Source organism: Anabrus simplex, chromosome 1, assembly GCF_040414725.1.
Source record: "Anabrus simplex isolate iqAnaSimp1 chromosome 1, ASM4041472v1, whole genome shotgun sequence".
Taxonomy (NCBI): Eukaryota; Metazoa; Arthropoda; class Insecta; order Orthoptera; family Tettigoniidae; genus Anabrus; species Anabrus simplex.
In genome coordinates this window covers 1,014,531,426-1,014,556,383 of record NC_090265.1, presented here as the reverse complement: position 1 = coordinate 1,014,556,383, position 24,958 = coordinate 1,014,531,426, and the positions used below count along the sequence as shown (strand labels likewise).

At 34.9% G+C, this 24,958-nt stretch overlaps 1 protein-coding gene across 5 annotated transcripts in view; it reads left to right on the top strand.

Annotated features, from left to right (window-relative positions):
- fwd (phosphatidylinositol 4-kinase beta fwd) overlaps positions 1-24,958 on the top strand; it is a 374,395-nt gene that overhangs the window by 191,371 nt on the left and 158,066 nt on the right. For all 5 annotated transcript variants that reach the window (XM_067136952.2, XM_067136953.2, XM_067136951.2 and 2 more), the window contains exons 4-6: positions 12,651-12,768; positions 18,857-19,215; positions 24,055-24,185. In XM_067136952.2, coding sequence (XP_066993053.1) covers positions 12,651-12,768; positions 18,857-19,215; positions 24,055-24,185 — 608 coding nt within the window. The remainder of the gene's footprint in view (positions 1-12,650; positions 12,769-18,856; positions 19,216-24,054; positions 24,186-24,958) is intronic.

The window sequence follows — 24,958 nt, the reverse complement described above, 5'->3', positions numbered from 1 at the left end:
TAAGAAACTTGATATCTCTAGAAATCTTGCCTATTTTAATTTTTAGGTTTAAGTACTTGTTAGGTTTTACTAATGCCTGGTTGGCATTGACATTACATGTAATAAATATCATTTTTGGTCCGTATTGATGATGTAGATTGAAATAATAACATTAAGTTATTTATTAGACCACCTAATCAATACAAAATCGTCTTGGATGATTTACATAAATTTGTTAGCTAATAGTGGGACATGTTTCGCCTTCTCTGAAGGCATCATCAGCCATAGTCTTAACCTTAAATTAAAAATAAGCGTCTAAATAACATGTAGTGATGAAATGAATTTTAAAATCTTGAAGAGATTTGAAGTAAAATAACATTAAAAATAACAATGATGGTTTGAAAATACAATGTGATGAGATACAATAGTGGAAGTATTAACAAAATTAACCTTAGAAGGCTGCTAAAATAAGTACAATGGAATAAAACAACAGATTGTTATACAACAAGTAGTAAGATTGCATAAAAGTAAAGTTGATAGTAATGGCGGTTATAATTAGACGATGGCGAAAAATCTTATGTAATCAAAGTAAAGAGGAGAGAGTAAAAGTCAAAGTTAGTCGAGAGATCCGAAGTTCATTATGATCTTGAAGATAAAGGATGAAAGTCAGATGCATATGGTGAAGTTGTAGAACACGTTGAGGATATGAAGTTGGTGAATAGAAGTTGAAGAACAGTTTCAAATAGGATCACTATGGACCATCTCAAAATTTGAAGTGATGTTCAAATGTTGTAAATTGTGAGTTTGTAGATATTCTAGTTGAAAAAGCATATACAAGTGGAATCTGTAAATGGAAGCAAGAAACGTAGAGTTAATTGTGTGAAAAGATATTTGAAAAATCTTGAAGTAGAATCGTATGCACTTACCACTTGACGGTGACAAAGATAGCTTGTAATATTATGAGTAAGAAGTATTTGCAACAGTAGACTTCTTGCTACGTGTGTTATAACTGAAGTTTTGTGTTGGAGGGGGATCTGTTTGCGTTGACGTAACTATTAGAGGGGGGCTGCTATTGGTGGGAGGGAAGGAAGAGAGTGTATTACTGCGCGTGTTGTAACGGTGTAAGGCTATTGGAGGGAGCGATGTTCCGGTGGGTGTGGCTATGGGTTTATTGGTTGTATTTGAATTAGAGGTACTAGCGGTGGGGGGAAGGGAGGGGGGTATATTAGCTGTAGGGGAGGTGGGAACTCTAATTGATGTGAGGTTGAAGATTTTTAAGAATTTGTTGGTGAGGGAAGTTGATTCTCGTAATAAAATAAGAATCTGTTCATACAAGGGGCTTTTTTTATCAATAGTGTCATTTAGATTTTTATCTTTATTAAAATGTTGGTCGAGGAAAATAAATAAGTTTTCATATTCTGTCATGAGTTTGCTTTTATCAACTCTTTTTAGGATATGGAGGTCTTGTTCTATTGTGGTGAATTTATGCCCGGTGTCCCTCATATGGTTGGCCATTGCGGAGAATTTGTTGTGTTTTTGGGCATTGTAATGCTCGGCGTATCTGGTAGAGAAGCTGCGGCCAGTTTGGCCAACATAAGAAAAATTACATGTAGAGCATTTCAATCTGTATATTCCTGATCCAGAGTAACTATTGTCTGTGATGTTGATAGAGTTGTGATTGAAGAATAAATTGCGATTAGTGTTTTTTGTTGTGTAGGCTATTTTTATTTCGTGCTTCATTAATGAATTGGTTATCGGGTAAATGCTATGGTTAGTGAACGTGAATTTAGCGTATTTTGGTTTGACGGGTTTTAATGGAGTTAAATTGGTAGCTAGTTTTAGTTTGGTTTTATTGATGATTTTATCAATCATATTCGTGTTAAATCCATTGAATTTAGCTATTTCCTTGATGAATAGTAATTCTTTCTTTAAATTAGTAGAGGACATAGGGATCTTTAATGCTCTATATATTAAACTGTGATAAGTGGCTTTTTTATGTGAGTTGGGATGTAAAGAATCATTTTTTATGGTTGTTGGAGAAAAGGTGGGTTTTCTGTATATTTGGAAGTCGAATTTGTTCAATGCTCGTGTGATTTTGATATCTAAGAAGTTCAGAGAGTTATTGAACTCATCTTCTTTAGTGAATTTAATATTATTATCTAAGTTGTTGAGGAATGATAGTATGTTATTGCTGTTGTTGATTTGTTTATCAATGATAGCTATGGTATCATCAACATAGCGATGCCAAAGACAGAGTCCGTTGATGTTATTAATAATCTTACTATGTTCGAGATTATCTAAGTATATGTCGGCTAGTATTCCAGATAACGGGTCTCCCATCGCTAGACCTTCTTGTTTGTAAATTTTCTTATTGAAGGTAAAATAGTTGTTGTCTAAAACGAAATTAAGTAATTTTAACCATTCATCAATTTCGATTTTACTCAATGTGCTATGTTTCAACAGATTGTTTTTTATGATGTTAATAGTATTGTTGATAGGGATATTAGTATACATGTTGGTGATGTCAAAAGAACATAAAACGTGGTTTGGTTGTAGACTGAACTTATTTAGGGAATTACAGAGTTCGATCGAGTTCTTTATGGGGTTGGAGTTGTGAAATTTGAAGTGTTTTTTTAGGAATTTGTGTAGGAATTGAGAGGTTTTATAGGTAGGACTATTGATACTATTAATTATAGGTCGAATGGGGACATCTTTTTTATGAATTTTGGGCAGTGATCTGACTGTAGGTAATTTTGGGTTCATTACAGTTAATTTCTGATAATCTTGATCATTTAAAATGAAGTTAGAATTTTTCAGAAGGTTCTTTAAGTTACGCTGTATTTTGTTTGTAGGATCTTTGTTAATTAAGGTATAGGTATTGTCTGAAAAAAAGGTTTCAGTTTTATTGATGTAATCTTGTTTGTTCATTATTACTATGGTGTTGCCCTTATCTGCTTTTGTAATTACTACGTTGTTGCTATGGATTTTGGATTTCAGGTTTAGAATTTGTTTCGAGACATTGTGGTTATTATTAGATGTTATCTCATTAATCAAAGTTGGGAGTTTCTTTTTTACTTCATATCGTACGTCATTCTGTTTATCAATTGGGATTTGTTTATCGATATTAGTTTCGGTTTCAGCGATGGTAGTGATGATGTCTTCTGCCTTTTTGTGATTAGGCCAATTATGTTTGATGCCTTTATCTAATAGATTTAATTCTTGGTTAGAGAAGGTTGCATTAGATAGGTTGATTGTAGTGGGAATGTTAGTCAAATGGGAAGGGGACACTTTGTTGTTTGTATTTTGGTCAGGAGTTTTACATTTGTTTTCTTGAAGACTAAGTAATTTATGGTTTGTAATTTTTCTTATGTTGGCCAAACTGGCCGCAGCTTCTCTACCAGATACGCCGAGCATTACAATGCCCAAAAACACAACAAATTCTCCGCAATGGCCAACCATATGAGGGACACCGGGCATAAATTCACCACAATAGAACAAGACCTCCATATCCTAAAAAGAGTTGATAAAAGCAAACTCATGACAGAATATGAAAACTTATTTATTTTCCTCGACCAACATTTTAATAAAGATAAAAATCTAAATGACACTATTGATAAAAAAAGCCCCTTGTATGAACAGATTCTTATTTTATTACGAGAATCAACTTCCCTCACCAACAAATTCTTAAAAATCTTCAACCTCACATCAATTAGAGTTCCCACCTCCCCTACAGCTAATATACCCCCCTCCCTTCCCCCCACCGCTAGTACCTCTAATTCAAATACAACCAATAAACCCATAGCCACACCCACCGGAACATCGCTCCCTCCAATAGCCTTACACCGTTACAACACGCGCAGTAATACACTCTCTTCCTTCCCTCCCACCAATAGCAGCCCCCCCTCTAATAGTTACGTCAACGCAAACAGATCCCCCTCCAACACAAAACTTCAGTTATAACACACGTAGCAAGAAGTCTACTGTTGCAAATACTTCTTACTCATAATATTACAAGCTATCTTTGTCACCGTCAAGTGGTAAGTGCATACGATTCTACTTCAAGATTTTTCAAATATCTTTTCACACAATTAACTCTACGTTTCTTGCTTCCATTTACAGATTCCACTTGTATATGCTTTTTCAACTAGAATATCTACAAACTCACAATTTACAACATTTGAACATCACTTCAAATTTTGAGATGGTCCATAGTGATCCTATTTGAAACTGTTCTTCAACTTCTATTCACCAACTTCATATCCTCAACGTGTTCTACAACTTCACCATATGCATCTGACTTTCATCCTTTATCTTCAAGATCATAATGAACTTCGGATCTCTCGACTAACTTTGACTTTTACTCTCTCCTCTTTACTTTGATTACATAAGATTTTTCGCCATCGTCTAATTATAACCGCCATTACTATCAACTTTACTTTTATGCAATCTTACTACTTGTTGTATAACAATCTGTTGTTTTATTCCATTGTACTTATTTTAGCAGCCTTCTAAGGTTAATTTTGTTAATACTTCCACTATTGTATCTCATCACATTGTATTTTCAAACCATCATTGTTATTTTTAATGTTATTTTACTTCAAATCTCTTCAAGATTTTAAAATTCATTTCATCACTACATGTTATTTAGACGCTTATTTTTAATTTAAGGTTAAGACTATGGCTGATGATGCCTTCAGAGAAGGCGAAACATGTCCCACTATTAGCTAACAAATTTATGTAAATCATCCAAGACGATTTTGTATTGATTAGGTGGTCTAATAAATAACTTAATGTTATTATTTCAATCTACATCATCAATACGGACCAAAAATGATATTTATTACATGTAATGTCAATGCCAACCAGGCATTAGTAAAACCTAACAAGTACTTAAACCTAAAAATTAAAATAGGCAAGATTTCTAGAGATATCAAGTTTCTTAAAGATTGCTTGAAATTAGAGTTGGTACCTAAATTTCTCAAATCTTTACAAAGAAAAAGTCATCCCTATTCAAAATCTAATGCCACTCAAAAGAAAGTAAACAACATATGGTTGAAAAATGAAATTAAACTATTATACAAGAAGAAATCTTTACTAAATTTACAATTATATAGGACTCATTTGACCATCTCTCAGAAATTACCCCCACTTGAATGGAGCTCATTTTTAAGGTACACTGACCTCAAACTATCTTACGTATTAGACAAGAAACAGAAAACCCTAAACCATAAATTACTTAGTCTTCAAGAAAACAAATGTAAAACTCCTGACCAAAATACAAACAACAAAGTGTCCCCTTCCCATTTGACTAACATTCCCACTACAATCAACCTATCTAATGCAACCTTCTCTAACCAAGAATTAAATCTATTAGATAAAGGCATCAAACATAATTGGCCTAATCACAAAAAGGCAGAAGACATCATCACTACCATCGCTGAAACCGAAACTAATATCGATAAACAAATCCCAATTGATAAACAGAATGACGTACGATATGAAGTAAAAAAGAAACTCCCAACTTTGATTAATGAGATAACATCTAATAATAACCACAATGTCTCGAAACAAATTCTAAACCTGAAATCCAAAATCCATAGCAACAACGTAGTAATTACAAAAGCAGATAAGGGCAACACCATAGTAATAATGAACAAACAAGATTACATCAATAAAACTGAAACCTTTTTTTCAGACAATACCTATACCTTAATTAACAAAGATCCTACAAACAAAATACAGCGTAACTTAAAGAACCTTCTGAAAAATTCTAACTTCATTTTAAATGATCAAGATTATCAGAAATTAACTGTAATGAACCCAAAATTACCTACAGTCAGATCACTGCCCAAAATTCATAAAAAAGATGTCCCCATTCGACCTATAATTAATAGTATCAATAGTCCTACCTATAAAACCTCTCAATTCCTACACAAATTCCTAAAAAAACACTTCAAATTTCACAACTCCAACCCCATAAAGAACTCGATCGAACTCTGTAATTCCCTAAATAAGTTCAGTCTACAACCAAACCACGTTTTATGTTCTTTTGACATCACCAACATGTATACTAATATCCCTATCAACAATACTATTAACATCATAAAAAACAATCTGTTGAAACATAGCACATTGAGTAAAATCGAAATTGATGAATGGTTAAAATTACTTAATTTCGTTTTAGACAACAACTATTTTACCTTCAATAAGAAAATTTACAAACAAGAAGGTCTAGCGATGGGAGACCCGTTATCTGGAATACTAGCCGACATATACTTAGATAATCTCGAACATAGTAAGATTATTAATAACATCAACGGACTCTGTCTTTGGCATCGCTATGTTGATGATACCATAGCTATCATTGATAAACAAATCAACAACAGCAATAACATACTATCATTCCTCAACAACTTAGATAATAATATTAAATTCACTAAAGAAGATGAGTTCAATAACTCTCTGAACTTCTTAGATATCAAAATCACACGAGCATTGAACAAATTCGACTTCCAAATATACAGAAAACCCACCTTTTCTCCAACAACCATAAAAAATGATTCTTTACATCCCAACTCACATAAAAAAGCCACTTATCACAGTTTAATATATAGAGCATTAAAGATCCCTATGTCCTCTACTAATTTAAAGAAAGAATTACTATTCATCAAGGAAATAGCTAAATTCAATGGATTTAACACGAATATGATTGATAAAATCATCAATAAAACCAAACTAAAACTAGCTACCAATTTAACTCCATTAAAACCCGTCAAACCAAAATACGCTAAATTCACGTTCACTAACCATAGCATTTACCCGATAACCAATTCATTAATGAAGCACGAAATAAAAATAGCCTACACAACAAAAAACACTAATCGCAATTTATTCTTCAATCACAACTCTATCAACATCACAGACAATAGTTACTCTGGATCAGGAATATACAGATTGAAATGCTCTACATGTAATTTTTCTTATGTTGGCCAAACTGGCCGCAGCTTCTCTACCAGATACGCCGAGCATTACAATGCCCAAAAACACAACAAATTCTCCGCAATGGCCAACCATATGAGGGACACCGGGCATAAATTCACCACAATAGAACAAGACCTCCATATCCTAAAAAGAGTTGATAAAAGCAAACTCATGACAGAATATGAAAACTTATTTATTTTCCTCGACCAACATTTTAATAAAGATAAAAATCTAAATGACACTATTGATAAAAAAAGCCCCTTGTATGAACAGATTCTTATTTTATTACGAGAATCAACTTCCCTCACCAACAAATTCTTAAAAATCTTCAACCTCACATCAATTAGAGTTCCCACCTCCCCTACAGCTAATATACCCCCCTCCCTTCCCCCCACCGCTAGTACCTCTAATTCAAATACAACCAATAAACCCATAGCCACACCCACCGGAACATCGCTCCCTCCAATAGCCTTACACCGTTACAACACGCGCAGTAATACACTCTCTTCCTTCCCTCCCACCAATAGCAGCCCCCCTCTAATAGTTACGTCAACGCAAACAGATCCCCCTCCAACACAAAACTTCAGTTATAACACACGTAGCAAGAAGTCTACTGTTGCAAATACTTCTTACTCATAATATTACAAGCTATCTTTGTCACCGTCAAGTGGTAAGTGCATACGATTCTACTTCAAGATTTTTCAAATATCTTTTCACACAATTAACTCTACGTTTCTTGCTTCCATTTACAGATTCCACTTGTATATGCTTTTTCAACTAGAATATCTACAAACTCACAATTTACAACATTTGAACATCACTTCAAATTTTGAGATGGTCCATAGTGATCCTATTTGAAACTGTTCTTCAACTTCTATTCACCAACTTCATATCCTCAACGTGTTCTACAACTTCACCATATGCATCTGACTTTCATCCTTTATCTTCAAGATCATAATGAACTTCGGATCTCTCGACTAACTTTGACTTTTACTCTCTCCTCTTTACTTTGATTACATAAGATTTTTTGCCATCGTCTAATTATAACCGCCATTACTATCAACTTTACTTTTATGCAATCTTACTACTTGTTGTATAACAATCTGTTGTTTTATTCCATTGTACTTATTTTAGCAGCCTTCTAAGGTTAATTTTGTTAATACTTCCACTATTGTATCTCATCACATTGTATTTTCAAACCATCATTGTTATTTTTAATGTTATTTTACTTCAAATCTCTTCAAGATTTTAAAATTCATTTCATCACTACATGTTATTTAGACGCTTATTTTTAATTTAAGGTTAAGACTATGGCTGATGATGCCTTCAGAGAAGGCGAAACATGTCCCACTATTAGCTAACAAATTTATGTAAATCATCCAAGACGATTTTGTATTGATTAGGTGGTCTAATAAATAACTTAATGTTATTATTTCAATCTACATCATCAATACGGACCAAAAATGATATTTATTACATGTAATGTCAATGCCAACCAGGCATTAGTAAAACCTAACAAGTACTTAAACCTAAAAATTAAAATAGGCAAGATTTCTAGAGATATCAAGTTTCTTAAAGATTGCTTGAAATTAGAGTTGGTACCTAAATTTCTCAAATCTTTACAAAGAAAAAGTCATCCCTATTCAAAATCTAATGCCACTCAAAAGAAAGTAAACAACATATGGTTGAAAAATGAAATTAAACTATTATACAAGAAGAAATCTTTACTAAATTTACAATTATATAGGACTCATTTGACCATCTCTCAGAAATTACCCCCACTTGAATGGAGCTCATTTTTAAGGTACACTGACCTCAAACTATCTTACGTATTAGACAAGAAACAGAAAACCCTAAACCATAAATTACTTAGTCTTCAAGAAAACAAATGTAAAACTCCTGACCAAAATACAAACAACAAAGTGTCCCCTTCCCATTTGACTAACATTCCCACTACAATCAACCTATCTAATGCAACCTTCTCTAACCAAGAATTAAATCTATTAGATAAAGGCATCAAACATAATTGGCCTAATCACAAAAAGGCAGAAGACATCATCACTACCATCGCTGAAACCGAAACTAATATCGATAAACAAATCCCAATTGATAAACAGAATGACGTACGATATGAAGTAAAAAAGAAACTCCCAACTTTGATTAATGAGATAACATCTAATAATAACCACAATGTCTCGAAACAAATTCTAAACCTGAAATCCAAAATCCATAGCAACAACGTAGTAATTACAAAAGCAGATAAGGGCAACACCATAGTAATAATGAACAAACAAGATTACATCAATAAAACTGAAACCTTTTTTTCAGACAATACCTATACCTTAATTAACAAAGATCCTACAAACAAAATACAGCGTAACTTAAAGAACCTTCTGAAAAATTCTAACTTCATTTTAAATGATCAAGATTATCAGAAATTAACTGTAATGAACCCAAAATTACCTACAGTCAGATCACTGCCCAAAATTCATAAAAAAGATGTCCCCATTCGACCTATAATTAATAGTATCAATAGTCCTACCTATAAAACCTCTCAATTCCTACACAAATTCCTAAAAAAACACTTCAAATTTCACAACTCCAACCCCATAAAGAACTCGATCGAACTCTGTAATTCCCTAAATAAGTTCAGTCTACAACCAAACCACGTTTTATGTTCTTTTGACATCACCAACATGTATACTAATATCCCTATCAACAATACTATTAACATCATAAAAAACAATCTGTTGAAACATAGCACATTGAGTAAAATCGAAATTGATGAATGGTTAAAATTACTTAATTTCGTTTTAGACAACAACTATTTTACCTTCAATAAGAAAATTTACAAACAAGAAGGTCTAGCGATGGGAGACCCGTTATCTGGAATACTAGCCGACATATACTTAGATAATCTCGAACATAGTAAGATTATTAATAACATCAACGGACTCTGTCTTTGGCATCGCTATGTTGATGATACCATAGCTATCATTGATAAACAAATCAACAACAGCAATAACATACTATCATTCCTCAACAACTTAGATAATAATATTAAATTCACTAAAGAAGATGAGTTCAATAACTCTCTGAACTTCTTAGATATCAAAATCACACGAGCATTGAACAAATTCGACTTCCAAATATACAGAAAACCCACCTTTTCTCCAACAACCATAAAAAATGATTCTTTACATCCCAACTCACATAAAAAAGCCACTTATCACAGTTTAATATATAGAGCATTAAAGATCCCTATGTCCTCTACTAATTTAAAGAAAGAATTACTATTCATCAAGGAAATAGCTAAATTCAATGGATTTAACACGAATATGATTGATAAAATCATCAATAAAACCAAACTAAAACTAGCTACCAATTTAACTCCATTAAAACCCGTCAAACCAAAATACGCTAAATTCACGTTCACTAACCATAGCATTTACCCGATAACCAATTCATTAATGAAGCACGAAATAAAAATAGCCTACACAACAAAAAACACTAATCGCAATTTATTCTTCAATCACAACTCTATCAACATCACAGACAATAGTTACTCTGGATCAGGAATATACAGATTGAAATGCTCTACATGTAATTTTTCTTATGTTGGCCAAACTGGCCGCAGCTTCTCTACCAGATACGCCGAGCATTACAATGCCCAAAAACACAACAAATTCTCCGCAATGGCCAACCATATGAGGGACACCGGGCATAAATTCACCACAATAGAACAAGACCTCCATATCCTAAAAAGAGTTGATAAAAGCAAACTCATGACAGAATATGAAAACTTATTTATTTTCCTCGACCAACATTTTAATAAAGATAAAAATCTAAATGACACTATTGATAAAAAAAGCCCCTTGTATGAACAGATTCTTATTTTATTACGAGAATCAACTTCCCTCACCAACAAATTCTTAAAAATCTTCAACCTCACATCAATTAGAGTTCCCACCTCCCCTACAGCTAATATACCCCCCTCCCTTCCCCCCACCGCTAGTACCTCTAATTCAAATACAACCAATAAACCCATAGCCACACCCACCGGAACATCGCTCCCTCCAATAGCCTTACACCGTTACAACACGCGCAGTAATACACTCTCTTCCTTCCCTCCCACCAATAGCAGCCCCCCTCTAATAGTTACGTCAACGCAAACAGATCCCCCTCCAACACAAAACTTCAGTTATAACACACGTAGCAAGAAGTCTACTGTTGCAAATACTTCTTACTCATAATATTACAAGCTATCTTTGTCACCGTCAAGTGGTAAGTGCATACGATTCTACTTCAAGATTTTTCAAATATCTTTTCACACAATTAACTCTACGTTTCTTGCTTCCATTTACAGATTCCACTTGTATATGCTTTTTCAACTAGAATATCTACAAACTCACAATTTACAACATTTGAACATCACTTCAAATTTTGAGATGGTCCATAGTGATCCTATTTGAAACTGTTCTTCAACTTCTATTCACCAACTTCATATCCTCAACGTGTTCTACAACTTCACCATATGCATCTGACTTTCATCCTTTATCTTCAAGATCATAATGAACTTCGGATCTCTCGACTAACTTTGACTTTTACTCTCTCCTCTTTACTTTGATTACATAAGATTTTTCGCCATCGTCTAATTATAACCGCCATTACTATCAACTTTACTTTTATGCAATCTTACTACTTGTTGTATAACAATCTGTTGTTTTATTCCATTGTACTTATTTTAGCAGCCTTCTAAGGTTAATTTTGTTAATACTTCCACTATTGTATCTCATCACATTGTATTTTCAAACCATCATTGTTATTTTTAATGTTATTTTACTTCAAATCTCTTCAAGATTTTAAAATTCATTTCATCACTACATGTTATTTAGACGCTTATTTTTAATTTAAGGTTAAGACTATGGCTGATGATGCCTTCAGAGAAGGCGAAACATGTCCCACTATTAGCTAACAAATTTATGTAAATCATCCAAGACGATTTTGTATTGATTAGGTGGTCTAATAAATAACTTAATGTTATTATTTCAACTAAAATATATGTCACACAATCGTTCAAAGTTATCACTCTTCTATTACTTTTTGGAAGTTTTCTGTTTCTTTCACTCATACCATTTAGTTTAGATCTAAAAATGTGCCCACCATCTCCTTTACTATACCCACATTTACAACCGGGTACAAAACAGCCTGGCATGTTCACGATGACATTTTACATTTACCACTCAATACACACGTAAACAATATTTCACCCTTTAATACAGTGTGTCGTGCGTACACAACATTGCGCTCAACCACTACTCGTTCAGACCAACTGATGCGTGTGGCGCGTGGTGTTGAAATATGGAACAACGTTCCCTGGACAACGGAGCTTTATGGAAGTTACAACACTTGATACTTTACTCGTCCTGCTTGAGGTAACTGACCTGAAATATTCAGAAGTAATTACATCAGTTGTTGTTGATAAGAACTTGAGGGTATTTGTACTGATGAGAAAGGGCTTGCCAGCAAGTGAGGAATAGACCCATTACTTAATAATACATTTTTCCTACCTGTTTCAGCCTTTTATAGTGTGTGTCCAGCATTACTAAGAGATGTTTCATACTTCATATATGATATATTAGCACTACATTAGTAATTAATATTCCGTGACTTTTTAATTTTTATTGTAGGTAATAAGGTATTCAGTTTTCCGGACCATGAAGTTGATTTCTACTTACCTCAGCTTGTTAGTATGTACATCCAGATGCATGATGTTGCAGAGGTCATTCATCCATATCTTGCTCACAGGTTAGTGAATAATATTGTTAAAAACGGTTTGTTTTTCATAATATTGTGCAAAATATACAATTAGTGGTACTGTTGAGACATTGTCTAGAAAATCAGTCATTAACATTGTTCTTTTAAGATACACTACGGTATTATGTGGAAGTAGAAGATGGGAATTGGTGATTTTTTTTTTCCTCTTTCATTTTCCTATGCTTTAATATTGTTTGGAATAATTTAGTTAATATTTGCTTTATATTGTATTTTCCAATAAATTTTGTGTACCTTATGTAAGGTTGTACCTAGAATTTTTCAATTGAAGATGTTCTATTGAAAATAAAAATAATTTTTAAATATTAGTTTTATCAACTCTGTTACAATAATTAAAAATTAAATACAATTTACACTTTTTATGACATTTTTTCTCTAAATATTTTTAAATAATCATTTTCAAGAATCCAGCATGTTTATTAACTATTTTGAGTGAGTTTTCTGGTCTTAAAATTCTATTATATTGTGGCTTTTATGGTTAATTTTCATTGGACAAAGATTTTTAACAAAGAGTTGAGCTCAAAATGTCTACAAAATAAAGTGTAAAAAAGCTTTTTTTTTTTTCCTTCTTAATTTTCCCTAAGTTTTCTCCAGATTTTAATGTAAGAACGTTCTGAAAATATTTGGAATCATTTCTACAGTATATTATGGACCAAAATGAAAATTGTTTCTACAGTATTTAACTTTTTTGTGTACATGCTGTATTTTTAACATATTGAAACTTTTCTTTAAATTCAAACTTCAGTGTGCAATAGCTCAAAACCTATTGATCCTATAAAATTTACTTAAGACTTTCTGGCTCATCTTTGCATGCAAATTATATGGAAAAAATTTATCACCGGGCAAGTTGGCTATGCGGTTAGGGGCGCACAGTTGTGAGCTTGCATCCGGGAGATAGTGGGTTCGAGCTCCACTGTCGGCAGCCCTGAAAATGGTTTTCTGTGGTTTCCCATGGTTTCCCATTTTCACACCAGGCAAATACTGTACCTTAATTAAGGCCATGCAAGATTGCTTCCCACTCCAAGTCTTTTCCTATCCCATCGTCGCCATAAGACCTATCTGTGTCGGTGTGACGTAAAACAAGTTGTAAAAAAATTAAGTTCTCATGGCTATTTTGGGTCGCTATATGTGGTAATTTATACCTGTTCTGCAGTATCAGTTGCTGCCTCTAGTAAATTATTGCTCATATATCAATGCAGACTCAAAAAATTCTAATAATTGCACTTTGTTTCATTACTTTTAATTAATTGAAATAACTTGCAACACTTATATAACAGTATTGCGGAGTTGTTAAAAAGAACTAATTTCAAGATCTCTTCTATCCTCTTACAGGTGTACAAAATGAAAGTATTCAAACAAGTTCAATTTTTTGAATGGTTTGTTGTTTAATTTGTAGTACAAAATGGATTAAAAATAACCATGTACCTTAATACAGCAAAACAACTACGCATCTACACTGACAGTCTACGTGCTTGATATAGGGTTAGTCGGGGCAATTCTGGGACAGAAATGAAAACTTTCAAATTCTAAGGCACTAAATCTCAAAGTGGAAAGTTGGCATGATGTTAACTTATTGTAATTCAGTACCCACAGTTCATTTCCAGGAAGAAATTTTTTAAAATCTTATAACTGTTTAGCAATTCCACAAAAACTGTGTCCCACAATTACCCCTTGGTTTGGGGCAATGTTGGGACAGGCATGAGGCAAAAGAGGGACACAGTGATAATTCAGTGAGAAAGCTTGTTTGACAGATACTGAGGCAAAAGTGGGATAGTGTGCATTCATATTATGTGACTGATTAAAAAAAAAAAAAAAGGCATAATATTGCTCTATATTTCATTAATTAAAAAACAGGCTTCTTAACTGGTAAAAATTGATACCTAAAGCAAGAATAATCACTTTTATTTACTACCAAAGTACAGAAAACTTGGGATAAAAAATAACCACTGTCAATACATATTGCCCAATTAAAATATAGGCCAATATTGATATCAAATCTGTATAATCCCGAATACCACCCGCCACCGAATAAGAACCGCCCCCTAAATTTGAGATGGCAAAATATGGAAAAAAAAAAATCAAATAACTTGCATACCTATTTAATTTTTTTAAAAATATACCACATATATAAATTCAAACGGCTTACAGTTAATAAAATTATCACAAAAATCGTAAATAAAATTGATCCAATACTCGGATCGTTCACAGTTCACAGTCGTCTTCTGAAGTTTCACCACAGGAACTTTCGTTGCTGGCATCTTTCCACAAATAGTCTTCCTCACTACCGTCCACTGAATTTGAAATTCCACATTTCTTAAAGCTTTTGGACACTAGATTGTTGGGAATGCGTGCCCATGTGGTCTTGATCCAGCTGCATATTAGTCCCACTTCAGGCCTCTTCACTTGTCTGGTTGGTGTTAACGTGTGATCTCCATCAGGCATCCATTTGGTGTACAAGTGTTTCATTGCAGTTTTGAAAGGCCGGTTCACGCACACATCCAACAGCTGTAGAATAGAAGCGAGTCCTCCGGGAATTATCGCAAGATCAGTTTTTCCTTTCCTCATCATATCTTTTACAGCGTCAGTTGTGTGTCCTCGGTAACTGTCCAATACAAGCCTGTTTCGTTTTTATAACAAAGCTCCTGGGCGACGTTCCCAACGTACTTCACCCAGTCCTCAACTAACGCACTGTCCATCCAGCCGGACTCGTGTTCTAACAATAACACCGGGCGGCAAGTTTCCTTTCGGAAGTGTTTTCCTTTTCAGAACCACATATGGAGGGAGTTTGGTTCCATCCGCTAATACAACATTACCCTGCATTGTTGCTTTTCGTTACCACCTGTTCTGATGGTTACACTTTTAGAACCCTTCGTATCCACTGTATTTTCCAATGGCATTTCAAAATAGACAGGTGTCTGGTCAGTATTTCCAATTTGCGATAGCAAATAAGAATTTTGCTTCCTTAAATAAGTAATGTGACACTGAAAGGCCGTTAATTTTTTCTTCATACGTCCCAGGGAGACGTGAAACAGACGTACGTCTCTGAATGCACAGTCCCTTTCTCTGATAAGTTTCGGATCCATCCGTGTCTTGCAGTAAAATCCTGTGTTTTGAGTTCTTTTGAGATCTCTAGACCGGGCAAGTTGGCCGTGCGGTTAGGGGCGGGCAGCTGTGAGCTTGCATCCGGGAGATAGTGGGTTCGAACCCCACTGTCGGCAGTCCTGAAGATGGTTTTCTATGGTTTCCCATTTTCTCACCAGGCAAATGCTGAGGCTGTACCTTAAGGCCACAGTCGCTTCCTTCCCACTCCCATACCATTCATACCCCATTGTCGCCATAAGACCTATCTTTGTAGGTGCGACGTAAAGCAAATTGTGAGATCTCTAGTGCTTTCAATTGATACATTTCACTAGTAACACCATATCCTAACTCATGTTTTACTATCACAAATTTGTGGAGTCATTCTTCAATTTCCGGTAACACTGCACTCCGCCCACGGAACGCTCTGCGATCGCCGTTACGTTTTAGAAGTTTGTCCTTCTACCGCCAGTCATGAATACACGATTCATCAATATCGTACTTTCTGCCAATGGCACGATTTCCGTATATTTCAGCTTCGCTTACAACTTTAAGTTTCTTACGCACAGTAAGTGACCGTAGACACAGTTTTGAATCCATTGCTTACTATCGAGACAGCACTTTCACGGGACATATACGGAACTCGAATGTGAGTGAGGTAGACTTCCGTTACCAACAGTCTCGACTCTCGCAAAGTACGATATCCCGCAAGATCAGCTATTCGCGCACCCAGCATGCCAGCAACACTTGTGAAACAAATGATGAGAAGATGTACAATATTAGAAGGATCCACCTTTCAATACTCCGTTGTAAATTGAACTAAAAAGAGGTCACAACTTGTTTATTGGGACCGGTTTCGACACATTACAAGTGTCATCATCAGCCAAATAGTAAAATAGGGCAAGATATAAAGATCTTTAAAGATCTTTAAAGCAAAAACATCACTTGCTACACATTGATGTTAAATGCCACAGGGCACCTAATACAATATATGTTTGGCTAAAAGAATAGGCTACTGTAATAGTCTACAATATGTCAGAGTAATCCAATGACCTAGGCCCTATTTTTTCTCCATTGCATATATGGACTCTGTAAATTCATAAGGGATACAATCCCCAATACACACAAATTTAGGTTTTGGCAGTTTCATCATAATATTCAAATGACTAATTAATGTCGCATCATCTTCATCTGGCTGGAATACCGTATTATGTTTGTCAACACACTTCAGACACATCACTTCAGCATCATTATCATCAATTACATTTTGTATAATACATACATACATACATACATACATACATACATACATACATACATACATACATACATACATACATACATACATACATACATACATACCTGTATTTACTGATTTTTTGCTTTCTTGCTACTTCAAATTTCACCAAACCAAAATCTGACTGGTGTACTAAAATACCTAATTTTTACATCTGATGTCTCCTTTTCACATATCAAGTTACAGGTGTCTTCACAATCACTTTTGATATTACAAACTCATCACTGCTTCTGCTGCTTTCTCATTCTTCCATGTCTTTCTTACTATCACTGCTGATTTCTTTCCTTCTCCTTAATGTTTTAGGTTTCGGTCTAGCCTTCACTTTTTCTGATTTAGTCAGTTTCTGTTTACTCCATGGTGTCCTGTTTATTTTGTCTAAAAATCCTTCTGTGGTAATGACTTTAGCACTGCAGTCAAATCATCTCCACTTCGTTGGAGGTGCAGACGTTTTCCAAATTCTTTGAAGCAACAGACGTTCGAAACATCGGATCTAGTCTGTCAATGGGATATTTGTTCCGATTTAGGGGGAAAATCCCAGTACTCTCAAAACCTTTCTTAGTTGTCTCTGGTGTGAGAGCAGTATACCAAATTTTGCAAAGGATGTCAAATTCAGCCTTCTGCATTCTTCTTTGATTCATTCTCTGCCACGCTGTTACAGCCCTATCCCAGTTCTGTTTCAAGTGGCGAAATCCATATTTATCCAACGTCTGCAGAAGATCTGTCGTGTGAGAAGGGAGTTTAACAAGGCATATGTTTTCACCCACGGCCTTCATGATAGTTTCTGGGTCTAAATGAGTCACATGCCCATCCAAGATTAATAGAAAGGGCCTTTCCTTCACTGTTTTGCAGAACTGTGCAGTCTTGAAAAATTCCTGTAGTGACGTATCCTTTTTGTTTTTATTTTATTTTATTTTATTTTATTTTATTTTATTTTATTTTATTTTATTTTTATTTTATTTTATTTTATACAATTGGCTTTAACTAAAGTAACTTAAAAGCAGGTCCAACAACTGTCTCAACTTTACCCCATGAATGTCACAGAATTGCCCCAAAACATGTCCCACAATTGCCCCGAATATGAAAAAAAGAATTTCTTAATGTTGATCCTACAAATACTTAGCTTTAGAGACAATTTCCACAATGCTCTCTGTAAATGTGGATTGAAAATAATTGTTTTAACGACAGTTTTCTCAGAAATTAAAAAAATTCTTACCAGAAATAAATTTTTTTGTGCTGAAAATGAGTGTTTATCATTATTTTTCCTGCTCATCATATGGTAATTTTTTGTAATTTAGTTATTGCCTGCCATTCAATAAACTCATACATTCAATAATGTATTGCCACTAATAAAGCTTACAGATAATTTACTTATAAGAAGCTATGATGATGTCCCTCTTATACCTCAACATTTTGCTGTCCCACATTTGCCCCAGTTGACCCTATTAGGGACTTTGAAATATCTCTGCCATAAATCAATTTTTAAAAAACTTCCTCATTACTTGTTAACTTTTCATACCTATGTACAGTATATTCTTGCACATTTCTTTGTAATATTACATAACTAGATTTTAATAAAATGAACTACTTTATAACCTTTTATTTAATTTTTTCTTTGCATCTCTCCCCTTTCCTTGTGGATTATGGTCATTTTTTTAAGTTTACGAACTGATGGTTATGTATTTCCAGGTGTAGAAAATCTGCTGATTTCTCCTTGAAATGTGCATGGCTACTAGATGCATACAGCTCAGATGCCCATCTTCCTTCTAAAAAAAAGTCACATGGAACAAAATTGAAAAACCTGATCTTGTCAGATGAACTCCGGCCAAAAGATGTAGATCAGTCTCGTCGCCTGAGAGTCAGCACAGGTGGCCCTCCACCTGAGTTAGCTACTCCTAATTCCCCTTCCTCCCCACCTCCTCCTCCGCCTCCAGCTCCTCCTCTTCCCCCTTCCCTTCCTCTTACATCGCCAAATAAGAAAACTCACCAACGTTCACGATCGGATGCTTCAGGTCTTTACCAAGGCCACAGAAGAATGCTTTCCTCTGGTAAGTTTTGTGCTGTTTTGTCCTTCATTTACCTCTGTCCATTTGTCAAGGTGATTAAAATGTATATTTTTAGTTGTAATACTGTAATTTTGTTAGGAAGAGAAGAAAAAGAAGCAGCAGCTGTCTTTTCTTTCTTTTCTTTCCTGGCTTAGCTCTAGCAAGGAGACTGAAATATGTGGTATGTCTAGAAAGTAAGTTCCGTTTGATAATGAAAGCAAAACGGGTACAAATACAAACTATGTATTGCAAAACAAACTACAATTCGTACACTATCTTTCCATATAGGTCCCACATACCTGTCAACCCTTCCAATTTACCCGGAAACTTTCTTTTTTTAAACTCGTCTTCTGGCTTTCTGATTTATTTTTAATTCATCCTATTTTTTACCAATATAACCTCCAGTACGGTCAATACTCTTCCCCTAGAATAAAGGATAAATTCTTATGTGCTTGTGTAATTTACCCAACCTCATTTTCAAGGTTATTTATTTAATGCTTTATTTCGCGAGTGTATCGTCCGCCACCTTCGTGTATCGCGTTTCCTGCTCGCTACAGCAGCATGTATGCTTTACGGCTGGAGATTCGGGGTGGCAATCGTCCTACAAGCAAGAGAGGCTAGAAAATCCTAGCACGCGCTAGTGAGTCATTTAATCGGGACGAAAGAATGAGTTTCTTATTGTGTGGTTAGCGCACTATTAACATCGTTTCTGTGCGTAATTTCCTAGGAGTTGTAGGCCACGTGTTTTTTCTAGCAGTTCTGTGCTGTTCCCCATGTCATAGTCGTATGTTAATAATGTATGAGACATACCGATCTGTTTTGTATGTGGTAGCTTCTCTTATATCAGTGCCTTTTTGTTCATTCCTGCTGCATAATTTTAATGAGTTCAATGTATTTCAGGGAGTTGTGTCGGTGACAGTTTCTGGTATTTTCTCTTCATGCTATGGCCAAAAAACATAAACATTATCTCAAAGTGTTTAGAGATACCTATGAAATTATATTTCTGTTCATTTTACAGTCTAATAAAGGAAACTATTATGCATTTTGTTGCGAGTGTCGGTGTGATATAAATACAGTGGAACCTTGATATCTCGAATCACCTTTGGTGATAAATTTTATTTCGAGTTATCGAAATTTTGAGATATGGAGAATACTGTTTTTGAGCATGTATAGCACATAATTGAATCATATGTATCTCTGGGCTTTTAAAGAATACATTATTTTTAACAGTACTTAAAAATATACAAAGAAACTGTGTTTTACGGCATCACTTTAATTATAACACTTATTATAGTAACTTTTTAGAAGACAGGATACAGTACATACAGTAGTGTAACAAGAAACATAGCTCCGTTAACTCCTTTGGAAAAAAATCAGTTAGTCTCTTCTGTTTGTCGCGATTAACCTTTTTTCCCTTCACGTTGAAACTTCTCATCAATACCACGCAGCCGAGTTTTGTAAATGGAGCTTGTAATCTGTGACTTCTGGGCTTGCTTTCGTACGTGGCTGGTAATTAATTGACACCCGAGAAACAGCGGGGCTTTGCCGATTTTCCGATCACTGGAAGTTCGAGTTCTTCAATTCCCATCGTATTAGTTCCTAGCTTCACTGTAACCCTTTTTTTACTTGTTAACTGTTCCTCACAAACCACAATGCCATATTGCACAGTTAATGTTGCACAAAATTCGAGTTACAGAGTATATTTTGCTGCAAGGGAGGAAATGTTTGCTTCGAGAAATCGAGAAATTTGTTTAACCGAATTTCGAGTAATAGAGAAATAAATACACGTGTAGAATAGGACAAACGGCCAGAAAATGTAAGTTACTTGGAGATACTGAAAATTCGAGTAATGGTGGTTCGAGTGAATTATTATTTGTATGTATGTGTCATAAATGAGTGATTAGGTACTTTTTCTTGTAACCATTTTTTTTTTCTTCCTAGTTTAAGATTTTAAATGTAATAGTCAGTTCACATTGTAACTGTAGATATGTATGCCTTTTATCCTGTCCTTTTTTCACTTAGACATTGGTGCAATATATGTGATGAAATCCAAGAATTATCTTCCTATTTTTATTTCTAAAAAGTTGGCAGCTATGCTCCCACCATTTTGGAGCCACTTGTCATAGCATGGCACAAGTTTTTGTATGCCTTCTTTGTAAAATATTGCAGCCTATGTTGTCAAAAACGTGGCAACATGTCCTTTGAGCTCGTCATCATTGTTTCATTTTTATCCGCCAAGGAACGTCTTCAGGTGCAAAAAGAGATGGAAGTCACTAGGGGCGAGGTCAGAGCTGTATGGTGGGTGGTCAGATTGGCTCCAGCCAAAGTCCTGTGAGGATTGTCACGTCTTGTTTGCAGCGTGAAGTGCAGCGCAGCGCATTGAGTAGGTGGGATAATACAACTCCTTGATTGGACAATTCTGAATAGGATCTTAAAGCCAAAATTCTTCTCATTTGACACACGATACCGTGATTAATGGCTGTCAAAAACTTGACCAACTATTTAATTTTAAAAGCCAATTTCTTGAACTAAATGGTTCAAGCCTTGAAATAATGTTATCTAATGATAAGTGGGAGAGTTGTTTTAGTACGAACTAGTATGAAATCCGTCATTCTGAGTTACTGAAAATTACAGAATATTTTTCACTATTCCTGCACATAATGCAGTTGTAGACCATTTTTTCCATTGATTTCTGCTGGATGGACAAATAAGAGAAATGCTTTTTTTCTTGCTTTTACTTCGAACAGACACAGACAGGGCTTATGGTGACGATGGGTTAGGACAGGCTTAGAATTGGAAGGAAGTAGCCATGACCTTATTTAAGGTGCAGCCCTAGCATTTGCATTGTGTGAAAATGGGGAATGATAGAAAACCATCTTCAGGGCTGCCGATAGTAGGGTTTGAACCCATCATATTTCAAATGCAAGGTCTAGCTACATGACCCAAACCATGTAGACGATTCGCTCGATACCAGACTATTAATAGACTCTGAGAAAGGTAGTTAATAACTTCAAATATTTAAACTACTTTTGGTTTTATGATTATGCTTTTAAGAGATTGGATATTTTGCACTAGATCAGTCTTCTTCTTCCTGGGGTATTTCCCTTTTCATGTTGGGTCCACTGTTCCTCATTGTTTCCTTCATTTTGTCTTGTCTATTGCAGTAGATTCTGCATCTACTTGTATATCCTTCTGCAAGCAGTCCATCTGCCTCTGTTTCAGTTTTCTCAGAGGCTGTCGACGACTAGGTTGTTCTTGCGTCTCTTCTGACCATGTGCCCGTACCACCACAGTCTATCTCCTCTTTTTCACTGACATGATGTTGTTTTGCAACAAATCCAATATGGCTGTCAAATATGAATGATGTTTTACAATCAGAGTGGGAGTGATTTTGTTCTTGGGTAAACACCTATCTGATATGAGACTAAAGTGCACAAAATATTTATTTCCATATATTTTTGCTTTTGGCATATAAGTTTCCGTTGTTCTATATTTCAAGGCATCAAGTCCTAGATTCCACTAAAAGTATCTGGTAACCTTATCCATGTGCTCACAACTTTTGGACGAGGAATGGTGATAATGAGTCTCAACTGGGTCTTGCATTGGTCCAATGGGTACTTGTCTGGCTCTTGTCTTGGCATCTTGTCAAAAACTTCCTATGGTCAACTCATCATCTTTTGTTGATCTCCCTTTTGATTAGTGGTAAATTAGGCCAGAAAATCTGCCCCTTAAATCATTATCACCACTACCACCAAAGTATCATACTGGTGTTAATGTGAATTACGGATAAACATAAAAGAAAATACAATTGCAGTGGTTGTGATGTCCCTAGTTCAAACTGCACGACTGTCATTTTGTAGCTACTGTACGTGATGAGGACTTGTTCTGATTTGTTTCCTGTCGAAATGTAAAGGTTTTTGTTGCTCATCAGTGCATACCGACTTTCATTAAGCTTTTCATTTTTTTGCAAAATGATTTGTTGTACTATGTAGCCTTCTACAAGTAAAACTTCTGCCCTTTTGAAGAGGTTTTAAACAATAAATAACAACTTTCAATTTATGGTAAACAAGTTACCTCATTGGAACCCTGTCATCCAGTTATATTTGGTCATCTTGAGCAGTAGCATGCTCCAACGAGCATCTATCTACACAGTACACTTCAGATTTTTGACTCATACTTTTTAATTTCAGATTAAGTATACAAAAGTCGAAAGACATCTGGTCACATGGTTATGAGAGTGTGTTTAGGAGTTGTACATGTCTTTTTTTAGCTCGTTCTGCAGCACCACTCAGAGCTATCTGGTATAATGCACGCTTTTCGTCCCCACTACTGTACTCATGGCAATTCACACTTATAGAAATCCATTTCTAGTGAAACTATTAGTCTAAAACCTACCTGTAATTTGATGTTCAGAATGTTGTACCTCAGCTGTCAACTATGTGATGATTCTTTTTCTTTTTCAGGTATAATCTGGTGTTAAATGTTTTCTTTTTTCAGGTAGTTTATAAATTTATTTATTAAAAATTTTCTGCAGACTGAAGAACCTAACAGTTATAAAATAATGGTATGTTCTACAGATTGTCTGTAACTAGCTAAGTTGACACGAACATTCTTAAAAATTATTTTTTAGCTACATGCATAGATCTAAGTTCCTTATGCTGTTCACCTTTAAATTTCTAAAGATTCTGTCTACTTGTACTAATATTGTTTACTGTATCTTAAGAGAAATTGAATTGCTCATTCCTATAATTTTTAAAAGGAAAATTGTATATGCAGACTTTTATTTGTGTTGCTTTTATTTTATCAGTGTGTTCATTAACCTCTTTTTTTGTTTTCCTTCCAGGAAATGGCAATAAAATATGTCTGGGTGATTTGAGTTCCGGTCGAGCTTTCGATAATGGTTGTGCCTGTTTCGACAGCTGCTTGGGAGTAGTAAATGATTTGAAAGGAAAACGTACTGACTGCACGTGTAATGTGAGTTTGTGTAAATTAGAAACTATGTAGTACCTTTAACTTGTCTGAGAATGATTAGTCTTAATCCGGAAGTGATTATCGCATCAGGATTTTTAAAAATAAAACAAATTTAGTTTTGGTTTATTATAATCATCATGATCATCATTATTGATTTTTTGCATTTCAGATATAATAAATCATAATTATTTTCTTTCATTTACGGTTTGATGTGGGTTTGCAGTGTGGCAACATTATATATTTGTCTCTCTTTATGTTTATAATTTCGTGTGGCTATTTCTAGCCGACTGCAGTCCTTGTGAGGCAGACTCTCCGATAAGGGTGGGCGGCATCTGCCCTTTGTAGGTAACTGCATGTTATTGTGGTGGAGGATAGTGTTATGTGTGGTGTGTGAGTTGCAGGAATGTTTGGGACAGCACAAACACCCCGCCCCCACGCCATTGGAATTAACCAATGAAGGTTAAAATCCCTGACCCGGCCGGGAATCGAACCCGGGACCTTCTGAACTGAAGGCCAGTACGCTGACCATTCAGCCAATGGGTCAGACTTTATGTTTATGAAATAATGGTGTACAGTATATGTTTTGCCATTTGAATGATCTTAAGATGAAGGCACAGTACTTAACTAGAATTTCAGTAGTTGAAAAGCTTGCTTTATCAGAAACAGCTGGCTGACTAAATGTTAAAAAAAATAATAAAAAAAAAAATAAGAGGAGCAGAAGTCCAAATATGATTTTATTACTACTGTTTTCAAATTTCAAGAAGCGCAGAAGAAAT